The 15,877-nt window shown below is 39.3% G+C and overlaps 1 protein-coding gene across 1 annotated transcript in view; it reads left to right on the forward strand.

The window, feature by feature from the left end:
* The window catches only part of LPL (lipoprotein lipase), a 30,398-nt gene extending 15,311 nt beyond the window's left edge, over positions 1-15,087 (forward strand). The window contains exons 7-10 of the mRNA XM_060102493.1: positions 1,648-1,768; positions 2,502-2,684; positions 10,907-11,011; positions 13,142-15,087. Of these exons, the coding sequence (XP_059958476.1) occupies positions 1,648-1,768; positions 2,502-2,684; positions 10,907-11,011; position 13,142 (410 nt within the window). The 3' untranslated portion in view covers positions 13,143-15,087. The remainder of the gene's footprint in view (positions 1-1,647; positions 1,769-2,501; positions 2,685-10,906; positions 11,012-13,141) is intronic.
* Positions 15,088-15,877: the final 790 nt, after the last annotated feature.

The raw sequence follows: 15,877 nt of genomic DNA on the forward strand, positions 1-15,877 counted from the left end.
CAAGTTAATCTGAAACCATTCATCCAGGGTCAGCAAACTATGGCCCATGGGCCAAATCCAACCCACCACCTGCTTTTGTAAATAAAGTGTTATTAGAATATAGCCACACTAATTCATTTCTGTACTGACTAAGGCTGCTTTCATGCCTCCACAGCAGAGCTGAGTAGTTGGGACAGAGACTATTCGGTCCCACAAAGCCTAAAATATTTACTGTCTGGCACCTTGTAGAAAAAGTTTGCAAACTCCTGAAGTCTGCTTTCAGTGAAGACAAGAACAACCTGTATTTGAAAATATAACTATTCCTGGGAGGGAAGTCTATACCAAGCTTTCTAAGATATTCCCTTTTTGTCATGAATTTGTTTACAGTTGAATTTCAAACTTGGCAGCTTGTTCAGAGCAAGACCTGCAGGGATTGAAGGGAGACAGGAAGAGGAGATAATCAGATAAATCTAGCGAGAGGGACTAATATCAGAAAGGCTAGTTTATGTGGAGTCCAGGTGGAAGTATGAGGGAAGAGATGGCATTGAAGAACAGTTTCCCAGGGTAAAATATATCTGATAGAGGCACCCATTTTTAAGGTGGTTTGTTAGAATCTAGAGGTGCATTTGGTGGTCCAGAGGTTTGGAGCATCTGTAATTCAAGGAAACCTTCTAAGCAATGAGGGAATCCTTAGTTTCCTTGACTTTTCAGAATGAGGAAGTGTGTGTCAGGTATAGAGGACACCATAATATTCTGAAGAATTGGGCAGGGCTCACTCATCCCCAGCATCCTGCCTCAGTGTTCTCCGGGGACACTTCGGCAGTCAGACTTCCCTTGCTCTGGTCTGTGGCGATGCCTGCAAGGGCTCCATTTAACCCAAACTCTTTCTCTTCATCCTTTACAGCTGTGTTGCAAGCCTGCTGCCTTTCCTACCCTTTAACCTCTCCTGCATCCCATCTACTTAGGGTTTTTAGTAGAGATGGGGAGAGTAGGAGGAGGTGTGGAAGTTTAAGTACCTGCTTCTGGAGGCTCTCCCTAATACAGAACACTTTAGGAACTGGCTGTCTTTACAGCCTCACTGGTGATTTAATGAAATAATGTTATTGTGAGCCTATTATTTACTGACTGTGTGCTAGACAGTGGAGAATAGAAGGTACACGTGACCCTCTGAACTGAAGGAGCCTACATACAGGGTAGGGAGGTCAGACATACCCAAGAAACATGAAGAAACACGGTCACATACAGTGACAGTAAAAAATACCAAATATGCTTGTTCCAGATGCTAAGGGACAAAACAGCCAAGGAAAGGTGGAGTTCATAGAGAAAGCTTCATGGGAATTTTGGCCTCTTGGTTTGATCTTCCTAGTACCCCACCAAAGTTGACTACTTTCTGGGTCGGCTTTAGCAATTCAGACACACCTGGATTCTTCCTATCCACTACAACCACACTTAATACAAGGGAGTAGAATTCAAATTCTGAATTTTCTAGTAGTGAGCACTGTACAGACATGAAGAAATCTTTCCAAGCCACACATAATTATAGTCATGTATGAGCACTTCCTGTTGATCATTAGTAAGATACTGTCTGTCGTTCAGAATTGCCTGCTTACTTGGGCTGTAGTGTTCCATAAAGACTGATCAGAGGTTTTTCTGCTTTTCTCTCTACAGTCTTCCATTACCAAGTAAAGATACATTTTTCTGGGACTGAGAGTGATACACACACCAACCAGGCCTTCGAGATCTCTCTGTATGGCACTGTGGCCGAGAGTGAGAACATCCCTTTCACCCTGTGAGTAGCCACGGAACATGACCTCCAGCATGTGGGTTTATCATGGCACTGCTACCTGCTCTAATCATTAGTCTGAGGAAGAGAAGAGGCATAGGACACCTAGAAAAACACTTATTTAACAGAAAATTTTTTTAAAAGCTATATGGCAAAAGATGTTCATTGCAGTGATACATATAGTAGCATAAATTAGAAGCAAAGCAAGTGTCCAAAACTGAGGCAATGGCTAAGTGAATTGTGGTTTAACAAATCAAGAAAATCAATCTAGCCTCTGAAAACTGTAATTATAGAAAACTAGGTAAAACATAGCAAAAAGTGAAAGGTAAAACATGAAGTGAACAAAGAAAGAATAGAGAATTGTATTATGTACACTATGACTGTAACAAAGGACACGTTCACATATCAATACAAATTGAAAGGGAATATATGCAAATGAAAATAATATCTCTAAATGGTGGACTTATGAACTTTTTTCTCTTAAGAATTATATTACATAGTTCATATTGTTAGGATAAAAGTTGGAATACATTAAAGGTCCACATTAGTATAGGTATCGTTTAAAATACACTAAATGCCATTGACATGCATCTTGAGTATTTTGTTGGACATTTTTTGCATTTGAAAAATATTCCCCGAACAGTAAAGCTATTTATATTTTAGGAGGAAGAAAAAGGAAAAAACAAACAAACAAACCCTGCTTTCCAGAACTAACCAAATATGTTGATTTTTTATTCAGGCCTGAAGTTTCCACAAATAAAACATACTCCTTTCTAATTTACACTGAGGTGGATATTGGAGAATTGCTAATGTTGAAACTCAAATGGATCAGCGATTCATACTTCAGCTGGTCCAACTGGTGGAGCAGCCCCGGCTTTGCTATTGAGAAGATCAGAGTAAAGGCAGGAGAGACTCAAAAAAAGTAATTAAATTTATTTTTCTCCATTCAATTTTTTAATGGTTATTTTGCTTTAATCTCTAGACTACAAAGGTAGCTCACATGTTTTTTTTTTTCTTCTTTTTTCCTTTAACATCTTTATTGGAGTATAATTGCTTTACAGTGTTGTGTTAGTTTCTTCTGTATAACTAAGTGAATCAGCTATATGCATACATATATCCCCATATCCCCTCCCTCTTGTGTCTCCCTCCCACCCTCCTTATCCTACCCCTCTAGGTGGTCGCAAAGCACCGAGCTGATCTCCCTGTGCTATGCGGCTGCTTCCCACTAGCTATTTTACATTTGGTAGTGTATATATGTTAATGTTACTCTCTCACTTCCTCCCAACTTACCCTTCCCCCTCCGTGTGTCCTCAAGTCCATTCTCTGCGTCTGTGTATTTATTCCTGTCCTGCCCCTAGGCTCTTCAGAACCATTTTTTTCTTCTTTTTTTAGATTCCATATATATGTGCTAGCATACGGTATGTTTTTCTCTTTCTGACTTACTTCACTCTATATGACAGACTCTAGGTCCATCCACCTCACTAAAATAACTCAATTTCGTTTCCTTTTATGGCTGAGTAATATTCCATTGTATATATGTACCACATCTTCTTTATCCATTCATCTGTCAATGGACACTTAGGTTGCTTTCATGCCCTGGCTATTGTAAATAGTGCTGCAATGAACATTGTGGTACATGACTCTTTTTTTTTTTTTTTTTTTTTGTGATACGCGGGCCTCTCACTGTTGTGGCCTCTCCCGTTGTGGAGCACAAGCTCCAGACGCACAGGCTCAGCAGCCATGGCTCACGGGCCTAGCCGCTCCGTGGCATGTGGGATCCTTCCGGACCAGGGCACGAACCCGTGTCCCCTGCATCAACAGGCGGACTCTCAACCACTGCACCACCAGGGAAGCCCTACATGACTCTTTTTGAATTATGATTTTCTCAGGGTATATGCCCAGTAGTGGACCTGCTGGGTCATATAGTACTTCTAGTTTTAGTTTTTTAAGGAAACTCCGTACTGTTCTCCATAATGGCTGTATCAACTTACGTTCCCACCAACAGTGCAAGAGGGTTTCCTTTTCTCCACACCCTCTCCAGCATTTACTGTTTGTAGATTTTTTGATGATGGCAATTCTGACCGGTGTGAGGTGAACCTCACTGTAGTTTTGATTTGCATTTCTCTAATGATTAGTGATGTTGAGCATCTTTTCATGTGATTGTTGGCAATCTGTATATCTTCTTTGGAGAAATGTCTATTTAGGTCTCCTGCCCACTTTTGGATTGGGTTGTTTGTTTATTTGACATTGAGCTGCATGAGCTGCTTGTACATTTTGGAGATTAATCCTTTGTCAGTTGTTTCGTTTGCAAATATATCCCATTCTGACAGTTGTCTTTTGGTCTTGTTTACAGTTTCCTTTGCTGTGCAAAAGCTTTTAAGTTTCATTAGGTCACAATTGTTTATTTTTGTTTTTATTTCCATTTCTCTAGGAGGTGGGTCAAAAAGATCTTGCTGTGATTTATGTCATGGAGTATTCTGCCTATGTTTTCTTTTCCTCTAAGAGTTTTATAGTGTCTGGCCTTACATTTAGGTCTCTAATCCATTTTGAGCTTATTTTTGTGTACGGTGTTAGGGAGTGCTCTAATTTCATTCTTTTACATGTAGCTGTCCAGTTTTCCCAGCACCACTTATTGAAGAGGTAGTCTTTCCTCCATTGTATACTCTTGCCTCTTTTATCAAAGATAAGGTGACCATTTGTGCGTGGGTGTATCTCTGGGCTTTCTATCCTGTTCCATTGATCTATATTTCTGTTTTTGTGCCAGTACCATACTGTCTTGATTACTATAGCTTTCTAGTATAGTCTGAAGTCAGGGAGCCTGATTCCTCCAGCTCTGTTTTTCTTTCTCACAATTGCTTTGGCTATTCAGGGTCTTTTGTGTTTCCATACAAATTGTAAAATTTCTTGTTCTAGTTCTGTGAAAAACGTCACTGGCAATTTGATAGGCATTGCATTGAATCTGTAGATTGCTTTGGGTAGTAGAGTCATTTTCATAATGTTGATTCTTCCAATCCAAGAACATGGTATATCTCTCCATCTCTTTGTATCATCTTTAATTTCTTTCATCAGTGTCTTATAGTTTTCCGCAGACAGGTCTTTTGTCTCCTTAGGCAGGTTTATTCCTAGGTATTTTATTCTATTTGTTGCAATGGTAAATGGGAGTGTTTCCTTAATTTCTCTTTCAGATTTTTCATCATTAGTGTATAGGAATGCAAGAGATTTCTGTGCATTAATTTTGTATCCTGCTGCTCTACAAATTCATTCATTAGCTCTAGTAGTACTCTGGTAGCATCTTTAGAATGCTCTATGTATAGTATCATGTCATCTGCAAACAGTGACAGTTTCACATCTTTTCTGATTTAGATTCCTTTTATTTCTTTTTCTTCTCTGATTGCTGTGGCTAAAACTTCCAAAACTAGGTTGAATAATAGTGGTGAGAGTGGGCAACCTTGTCTTGTTCCTGATCTTAGAGGAAATGGTTTCAGTTTTTCACCATTGAGAATGATGTTGGCTCTGGTTTGTCATGGCCTTTATTATGTTGAGGTAAGTTCCCTCTAAACCTACTTTCTGGAGGGTTTTTATCATAAATGAGTGTTGAATTTTGTCAAAAGCTTTTTCTGCATCTATTGAGTTGATGATGTAGTTTTTATTCTTCAATTTGTTAATATGGTGTATCACATTGATTGATAGGCATATATTGAAGAATCCTTGCATTCCTGGGAAAAACCCCAGTTGATCATGGTGTATGATCCTTTTAATGTGCTGTTGGGTTCTGTTTGCTAGTATTTTGTTGTGGATTTTTGCATCTGTGTTCATCAGTGATATTGGCCTGTAGATTTCTTTCTTTGTGACATCCTTGTCTGGTTTTGGTATCAGGGTGATGGTGGCCTCGTAGAATGAGTTTGGGAGTGTTCCTCCCTCTGCTATATTTTGGAAGAGTTTGAGAAGGATAGGTGTTAACTCTTCTCTAAATATTTGATAGAATTCACCTGTGAAGCCATCTGGTCCTGGGGTTTTGATTGTTGGCAGATTTTTAATCACAGTTTCAATTTCAGTGTTTGTGATTGGTCTGTTTATATTTTCTACTTCTTTCTGGTTCAGTCTCAGAAGGTTGTGCTTTTCTAAGAAATTGTCCATTTCTTTCTGGTTGTCCATTTTATTGGCGTATCGTTGCTTGTAGTAATCTCTCATGATCCTTTGTATTTCTGCAGTGTCAGTTGTTACTTCTCCCTTTTCATTTCTAATTCTGTTGGTTTGAGTCTTCTCCCTTTTTTTCTTGATAAGTCTGGCTAATGGTTTAACAACTTTGTTTATCTTCTCAAAGAAATGACTTTTAGTTTTATTGATCTTTGCTAGTGTTGCCTTCATTTCTTTTTCATCTGTTTCTGATCTGATCTTTATGATTTCTTTCCTTCTGCTAACCTTGGGGATTTTTGTTCTTCTTTCTCTAATTGCTTTAGGTGTAAGGTTAGGTTGTTTATTTGAGATGTTTCTTATTTCTTGAGCTAGGATTGTATTGCTATAAACTTCCCTCTTAGAACTGCTTTTGCTGCATCCCATTGGTTTTGGGTCATCTTGTTTTCATTATCATTTGTTTCTAGGTATTTTTTAATTTCCTGTTTGATTTCTTCAGTGATCTCTTGGTTATTTAGTAGCATATTGTTTAGCCTCCATGTGTTTGTAATTTTTAGTTTTTTTTCCTGTAATTGATATCTAGTTTCATAGCGTTGTTGTCAGAAAAGATACTTGATACGGTTTCAATTTTCTTAAATTTACCAAGGCTTGATTTTTGACCCAAAATATGGTCTATCTTGGAGAATGTTCCATGAGCACTTGAGAAGAAAGTGTATTCTGTTGTTTTTGGATGGAATGTCCTATAGATATCAATTAAGAATATCTTGCTTAATGTATCATTTAAATCTTGTGTTTCCTTATTTATTTTCATTTTGGATGATCTGCCCATCGGTGAAAGTGAGGTGTTAAAAGTCCCCTACTATTATTGTGTTACTGTTGATTTCTCCTTTCATGGTTTTCAGCATTTGTCTTATGTATTAAGGTGCTCCTATGTTGGGTGCATAAATATTTATAATTGTTATATCTTCTTCTTGGATTAATACCTTGATCATTATGTAGTGTACTTCTTTGTCTCTAGTAATAGTCTTTGTTATAAAGTCTATTTTGTCTGATATGAGAATTGCTACTCCAGCTTTCTTTTGATTTCCATTTGCATGGAATATCTTTTTCCACCCTCTCACTTTCAGTCTGTATGTGTTCCTATGTCTGAAGTGGGTGTCTTGTAGACAGCATGTATATGGGTTTTGTTTTTGTATCCATTCAGCCAATCTTTGTCTTTTAGTTGGAACATTTAATCCATTTATGTGTAAGGTAATTATCGATATGTATGTTCCTATTACCATTTTCTTAATTGTTTTGGGTTTGTTTTTGTAGGTCTTTTCCTTCTCTTCTGTTTCCTGCCTAGAGAAGTTCCTTTAGCATTTGTCGTAAAGCTGGTTTGGTGGTGCTGAATTCTCTTAACTTGTCTGTAAAGGTTTTAATTTCTCCATCAAATCTGAATAATATCTTTGCTGGATAGAGTAATCTTGGTTGTAGGTTTTTCCCTTTCATCACTTTAAATATGTCCTGCCACTCCCTTCTGGTTTGTAGAGTTTCTGCTGAAAAATCAGCTGTTAACCCTATGTGGATTGCCTTGTATGCTAACACTAACCCTTGCTGCTTTTAATTTTTTTTTCTGTGTATTTAATTTTTGATGGTTTCATTAATATGTGTCTCGGTGTGTTTCTCTTTGGATTTATTCTGTATGGTACTCTCTGTGCTTCCTGGACTTGATTGACTATTTCCTTTCCCATGTTAGGGAAGTTTTCAAGTATAATCTCTTCAAATATTTTCTCAGCCCCTTTCTTTTTCTCTTCTTCTTCTGGGACCCCTATAATTCAAATGTTGGTGCATTTAATGTTGTCCCAGAGGTCTCTGAGACTGTCCTCAATTCTTTTCATTGTTTTTTCTTTATTCTGCTCTCTGGCAGTTATTTCCACCATTTTATCTTCCAGCTCACTTATCTATTCTTCTGTGTTAGTTATTCTGCTATTGATTCCTTCTAGAGTATTTTTAATTTCAGTAATTGTGTGGTTCATCACTCTTTGCTCTTTAGTTCTTCTAGATCCTTGTTAAATGTTTCTTGTATTTTTTCCATTCTGTTTCCAAGATTTTGGATCATCTTTACTATCATTACTCTGAAGTCTTTTTCAGGTAGATTGCCTATTTCATCTTCATTTATTTGGTCTTATAGGCTTTTACCTTGGTCCTTTGTCTGTAACATTTTTTTGTCATTTCTTTTTTTTAATTTTTTTAATCTTTTTGTTGGGTGGTGCTGTATTCCTGTCTTACTGGTTGTTTGGTCTGAGACCTCCAGCACTGGAGTTTGAAGGCAGTTGGATAGAGCCTGGTCTTGTTGCTGAGATGAGGAGATCTGGGAGGCCTCACTCCAATCAATATTCCCTGGGGTCTGAGGTTATCTGTTAGTCCAGCGGTTTGGACTTGAAGCTCCCAGCATAGGAGCTCAGGCCTGACCTCCAGCCTGGGAACCAAGATCTCACAAGCTTTGTGGCGTGGTTAAAAAAAAAAAAGAAATCAGAAAGAAAAAAAGGAGCAGTACCATATCAAAGGATAAAAACAAAATAAAATTAGAAAGATAAAAAATATATTAGGAAAAATAAAACTATAATTGAAACTACTGCAACAAGGTAAAATAAAACCACACAGAAAAAAAAAAAAAAAGCCTTGGCTATGTGGGTGGAATTTAGGCAGGGGGTGGAACTTAGGCAGGGGCGGGGTTTGGGGTAGGGTGGTACCTAGGCGGGTGGGGGACTGACGCTTGAGCGTGGGGCAGGACCTAGGCTGGGTGATGTTCAAGCGTGGGGCGGGGCCTCTGCCTAGGACGTGTGCAGAAGGGGAGAGGCAGCACGTTGGAAGGAGGGCCTCTGGAGTGTGGGGTTCTGGAGTTTGGAGGTAAGGCCCTGAGTGAGCGTGTGTGGGTGGGGTTTAGGCTGAGTGCATTGGAGGGGGTCTCGGAGTGTAGAGGTGGGGCCCTGGTTGGGGGTGTAGGGGTGGGGCTCAGGTTCTGGCGGCAGGAGGGAGGCTCCAAGGGCAGAGGATTAGGCCCGCAAGCCCAACAGGCTTCCCAGTGCCTAAGTGGACAGGGAAAGCACTGGCTACGTTCCCTTCTGTTCCTTCCTGTCCCACGAACACCGTCTCCCCCAGGGTCTCCCCCACCCCACTGGACCCCTAATCGTGGGTGGGTCCGCCGGTGTAAGAACTCCTCCCCTCCGCCAGCCGCCCCTCAGGGGTGCCGGAGATCCGGCCTTTGCTTTTGCTCCCCCTTCTCACCCTCCCACTTCCTCAGGGCTGCTGGAGGGGGCCTTGGTGGGTAGCGGATCAGGCCCGGGATCTCAGCCGGTTCCTCGGGGTCCAAGTGGGCAGGGGAAACCTGGCCACGCTCACTTTTGATCTTCTGCCCCCCCGTGGTTCCCCCATTTCCCCCTTCCAGCATGGGATCCCTTCCCCTCCCCCAGCCACCCCTCAGGGGCGCCAGTCCCATCCCACCTCTGCTTCTCATCCCCCTTGACTCCCCCCATTCTCCGTGTCCTACCTGGTCACTGGGGATTCCTCCCGTCCCCTTACATGTCCCACCGGTGCCTGGTAGGTGCCCTAGTTGTGAGGAGATGTGAATTCCACGTCCTCGTAGTTCGCCATCTTGACTCCGCCCCTCTCCATTCATTTTCATTCACTCTACTGTTATTACCTAGAAATAGTATTTATGGAGCCTCCAGTGTTCAGGTGAAACTTTAGTAAGCTTTGTCTTTAAAACTACATTACCTAGATAATTACACCTATCATTTTTTAGGAGTGTTATTTTATTGTCATACTAGGGAAGTAATGGTATCTCTGCATTTCATGGAAAGAAAACCTAAACTCTGAATTGCCATAGTCATTGAGTGAGAGTTGAGATTAGAATTCAGGAATCTCAGCTTCTCATTTAGCACTGATTCTTGCAAGCACAAAACAGTTATGCAGAGAACCTCAGAGATGCCACTTGGACATTCAAAGATTAAAACTAACCTCTTCAAGAAGGACAAGATTCCAAGATAATCTCATCCTCTCTTCCCAACCCCACTCCACATAGATAAAATGAATTGCATAGAGAGCCCCGTAAGATTTAAAAGTTTTATACTAAATGTACAGGGATTTTGCAAACTGTAGTGTACTATTATTGTAAATAAAATGACTCTTTAAATTAGGATTTATAAGGAATTCTCTGGTGGTCCAGTGGTTAGGACTCAGTGCTTTCACTGTGGAGGGCCTGGGTTCAATCCCTGGCTGGGGAACTAAGATCCCCTAAGCCACGAGGCATGACCAATAAATGAATGAATGAATAAATAAATAAGGGTTGATAATGTATTTCTCTTTTGTCATTTTCTTTCATAACCAAAGAGGGGGAAAAGATGTTGTGAATGGAGAGGCTATACAGAGTATTTGTTTTCCCAGCAGGGCCAGTTGAAGGCTAGTTTGTGAATTCCCTAATGCAGACACTAAGAAGTGGTAAAATTGATCTTGTATCATTTTTTGGTGAAAATCTTGTGATTTTAAGCCTGCTCCAGGCTGTCTGTGTGCCTGTCTGTACTGATGAACTAGCTTTACTGCCAGACAGTGGGTTAAGCCCTCAGATAACCCTCTGATTTGGATGTGTTGCTGACCTGAATGGCCTGAATATAAACAGGTAATTATTGGAAATATCAAAACAATCAGAACGATTATGTAGGATTCAAACAGCGCTGACTGAACCATTTATTTTTTTAAATTTTTTTGGTACGCGGGCCTCTCACTGTTGTGGCCTCTCCCGTTGCGGAGCACAGGCTCCGGATGCACAGGCTCAGCGGCCATGGCTCACGGGCCCAGCCGCTCCATGGCATGTGGGATCTTCCCGGACCGGGGCACGAACCCGTGTCCCCTGCATCGGCAGGCGGACTCTCAACCACTGCGCCACCAGGGAAGCCCTGAACCATTTATTTTTGAACAGTCATTTTTATTGTTCCAATATGGTGTGTTCACGTCCATTTTCTTCCACAGGGTGATCTTCTGTTCCAGGGAGAAAATGTCTCATCTGCAGAAAGGAAAGTCACCTGTGATATTTGTGAAATGCCATGACAAGTCTCTGAATAGAAAGTCTGGCTGGTGAGCATCATGGGCTAAGGCTCTCTGGGTATCTTGAACTTGCTCTCTGAAGGATGTTGCTTCATGCATTACCCTTCACCCGTGAACTAAAGGCTTGGACTGAGACTTGTGATCAGAGCCTTCAGGTGGCCTTTCTCAGGCCTCCTGCATACACATTAGACCAGTGCATTTGCGTTTGGCGTACTTCCTCTATTTTCTTTTTCTTTCTGTTCTTTCTGTCAACTCTGACCTTCACCCCAGGTGCACTTTTTAGATTTTATTTTACATCTTGAACTACCACAGAATCTTCACCTCTGCTTTTTCCTGTACTGCCCCATTTACAGACCCTGTGTGCAGTGAATACAACACAAGTTAGAAGCCGTGATTGCGGCTGTGGGTGCAGCTCCTCCCAGGATGTACCCAGGGGAGCAAAACATCAGCTGCAGCCCGAGTCCTTGATTCTCCGAGTGCCAGCAGATTCCAGGACAGAGAGCCAAAGGGGGCAGCCACCAAGCATCCATCTCAAAACCCCCCAAAACAGAAAGCTAGTGGACTTAGAGTTTAGGAGATGGTTCTCTTTTCCATCTCAAAACAACTGCCTGGCTCTTTTCTACCTGACCTTTAAGGCTAATCCACATGGCAGCTGTCAGCTGAATCATGCCAGAGTGTCAGTACTAAGTAGAGACTGAACATGTGACCTTCCCCATCCCCTCCTGAATTCCCAAAGTGTGCCACTTTCATTCCTCCACTCATTCCCCTGCCAGAAGCCAAGTGCCGAAGGCTTATAGGTATAAAGGGGGAAAGCTTAGATCATATCATAGAAGCCAGTGACATAAGAAACAATGGGAAATGTTAGTCACAACATCATTTGGAAATAGAAAAGCCAATTGCTTTCGGTTTGTCTTCTCCCGGTTACATTTATAGACCAAAGCACAGAATAAGAATTTTCTAATCAAAAAAAGCATATTAAAGACCCTAATGTGGAATATCTCTATTATTTTTAATTTCCATTTTATAAGATAGTTTATCCATGGATAATTATGGATTTTGAATAGATTAGAAAAAATAGGCAAAAAGATAATAAAATCATTATAACTATCACCCAGGGACAACCCCCAATTAACATTTTAATTTATATCCTTTCAGACTTTCTCTATGCACATGCAATATTTACATTCTTTTATTTTTTTACATAATGGCATTATGACATATGTACTTTGAGTGACAAGATGAAGCCATCTGGATTGAAAACATTAATGTAAGAGCACTCAAGATAAACTTGAAATGGAGAATAGTTACTGGTATTGAGCCAGGGAGAATAACTGAATTTTTGTCTAAGTGGAGACTTCTACTAAGAGCTTCATTGCTTTGTTTTTCCTCATCACAAATCTGAGGCAATTTCACACTTGCTTTAACTCTTTGAAAGGAACTCCTATATGAAGTTTCATACATTGCTTTTACATTACCTATAAACATACACAAACACACCTCTGCATACATTCTCTCCAAATCATCCACAACTCTAAATATATAATGTGAATTTAAAAACAAAACTCGAAAAATTAGGAAATAACTCCAGCTGTTTATAAAGAATTTCTGGTCATATTGGTCATATTACTTATATAAGTTATAAGACTTTATCTGAGATAGTTATGATACATTCCTCATCTGATTATAAGACTACTGGAACAACAGATATTTAGAGAGCTTTTTTTTTTTACATCTGATCTTTATCTAGGAGGTAATTATGAATCAGACTAATAACCGTCTGCAGTTTGTCGCCTCTGTGACTAAATTAATCAATCAAATAAAATCTTCTCTTTCTGATATAACTGTTTAGAACTCTCAAGAAAAAAAAATAGGTATTTTATTTAACAAGTTTTAGAAGTAAGCAATCTTCCTAAATTTTGAAATCATTTGGTTCAGTCTTCTGAAAATGATACTCCTTATCAGGACATGGCTAAGTAAATATTAGAGTGTCTTTTATTCTTATGAGCCTGCCACTTCCTCTGATTCAGTTTATTCTCACAACCTTTGTTCTGAACTTCCAGGTGACTACTTTTTCACCATGAAGGTAGTGGGGGGAGGGGAGGAGGGTTATAAAACACTAAGCAGGTAATAAATTGCCATTCTTCCTCTGTTTTCTCTCAGAAACTGGGCAAATCTACAGAAGAAAGAACAGCCTATGAATTCTATGAAGAATGAAGTAACTTTTACAAAAGACGCCCAGTGCTTTGGGTGGTTAAAGGTGGATTTTCCTGAGTATTAATCCCAGCTCTATAGCCTTGTTAGTTATTTTAGGAGACAGTCTCAAATACTGAAAAGTGGCTAATTCAATTTGATGAGTAGAGTGGCCAAATAGCACATCTTTCAACATTAAAAATAGCAGATATGAAAAGCACTGCCTTCTGTCCTTTGAGAAAGAAATAAGAATTGTTTGGGCTCATGGTAAAATAATCAGACCTCTTCATATAGTAAGTTTAGCCATAGCCTAAAATTGATTAGAACCTCACATTTTAATTGGAATTCTACATTTTCTAGACTGATAACCTTTTCAAAGTTTTCTCCAAGTCTAAATATAGAAAGTGATTTTTTGTGGCATGAGTTGGACCCATTTACTTTTCAGTCAAAATACCTGCTTTCTTGGAATTATTCTCCTCTTGCCATTGGGATGTAGCCCAGGACTTAACCAGGAACTAGTGACTTGGAGAGAGGAATGGAGAATAGAGTTGATAAAGCACGAACGCTTTAAATACTCCCTGTGGTTGGTTGCATCATAAATAAGTTACAAATTAAAGGACATATAATATTGAGATCAATTAAATCTTAATAGGCTTTACTGTTTATTGCTTAGTCTTTCCCCTTCCTTTTCTTGCTTTGTCTCAAGATTATATTTTAACAAATTTCCCTGGATAGGCGTTTAAAATGAGCCTGTTATCATCCACTGACACATAATTTTAACTACAGAGAAAGAAAGTGAAACAATAATTTTATTATCAGATTTTCAAAATTATATTCATTGATTTGAAGTCCTTTAATATACGATGGTTACTATTTAATTTTAGGCTTATTTCAGCCATGCTTCAGTCAGACTTTGAGCATGTCTCTTTCTTCCCTAATTTTGATAAGAAAATATGTGCTCAAGGTCAAATTTTGCATCATGCAAACTCTTACAAATTTTAGACAAAGATTGTTTTTACTAAGTAAAGAAATAGAAGAGTTACAGGATATATTCATAGGCAGTGCTTAAAACCATCGTGGGCAGTTAAAAGGATCCTCCATTGTTATAATCACATGGAATATCGTGAGAGTTGTTGTTTTTAACAACTAGTCAAGAGTGAGTGAACAATTATTTATAAACTAGATCTCATATTTTCAGAATGCTTTTCTATATATTATTATAAAATGATAAAGAAGTCAAATATCTCAGAGGCTATTGCTGGGAATCCAAACTGTGAATGTGTGTGGGTGTCTGAACACATATTCACGTATGAAGCCCCACATGTATGATTATTTCTCAGCGTGGCTTGGAAAGTAAATGATCAAGAGATGTATTGGAACATAATGGATTAGTAATTGTTCCAGTGGTGCCAGCATTTAAGCCCTTCATCTGAGAAATATGGTTTTGCCTGTACAAAATAGGACAAATGTTGTGATTGACATCAGCCAGCTTGGAATGAATTCTCTCTAAAAATAAAATGTTGTGTGACATGTTGTTGGCATCACCCTTTATTGTTAATTCATTAATTCTCTGGATTTGGGTTTTGAGCAAGGGTGCATCAACTTAAGAAAATATGAATCAAATCAGTGTATGCCCCTGGGAACTCTGGCTTCTACAGACTTCACTATATATATCAGCAATGCTTTGGCTTTAAATGTTATTTATTAGCTGTAAATATATGTGTGTATGTGTAAAGGGAGTTTGTACATATTGGAAAGGTCATTGTGGCTATCTGCATTTATAGCTGTTTGGTGCTAACTTTGTACATGTCTTTATCAGTGACAGCCTCACTGAGCCAACTTACTCTTATGAAGTAATACAATAAAATGGGCTTTAAAAAAACACAAAACTTACTTAACTATGTGAAGAAATGGAATCTGCTTTTAATAAAATTGATGAAATTTTATTACAATACTAAGTCATTATTTTGTATCATTTAAACCCCTCCAAAAAGAAATTTATTCTTAGGGCAGATTCATTGAGCAAATTTTTACTGAGTAATCCTATGTTTAGTAAAAAATATAGCTTCTAAAAATTACAGTGCATATTATATATATATTTTTTATATTTACATGTGTACAAAGCCTTAGAAATCCTTTAAATTATAGAGAAAAATGATACAGAATTTTTCCTAAAAAAGTACACAGGACTTTCATTGTCTACCAGATACTTTTTCACAAGTAAAATGTTAGATTAATATAAAAATATCTTTCACCATTTTCTGGAATAGTGTTTCTATTTCTGAGGTCTGATCATTAGCTACAAAGTCAGTGGCATTTGTGCAATAAAATGAATTATTTAGGATGAGAGGGTGCATTTTTAGACCTTTTCTTTGAATTGTCTTGATAATGAGAAAGAACAACATACAGGGTCATCCCTGGTAGTCCAGTGGTTAAGACTTCACCTTCCAATGCAGGGAATGTGGGTTTGATCCCTGGTCAGGGAGCTAAGATCCCACGTGCCTCGCGGCCAAAGAACCAAAACATAATACAGAAGCAATAGGGCCTCCCTGGTGGCGCAGTGGTTGAGAGTCCACCTGGCGATGCAGGGGACACGGGTTCGTGCCCTGGTCCGGGAAGATCCCACATGCTGTGGAGTGGCTGGGCCCGTGAGCCATGGCCGCTGAGCCTGCGTGTCCGGAGCCTGTGCTCCGCAACGGAAGAGGC

This window comes from Mesoplodon densirostris, chromosome 6, assembly GCF_025265405.1.
Source record: "Mesoplodon densirostris isolate mMesDen1 chromosome 6, mMesDen1 primary haplotype, whole genome shotgun sequence".
In the NCBI taxonomy this organism is placed as follows: domain Eukaryota; kingdom Metazoa; phylum Chordata; class Mammalia; order Artiodactyla; family Ziphiidae; genus Mesoplodon; species Mesoplodon densirostris.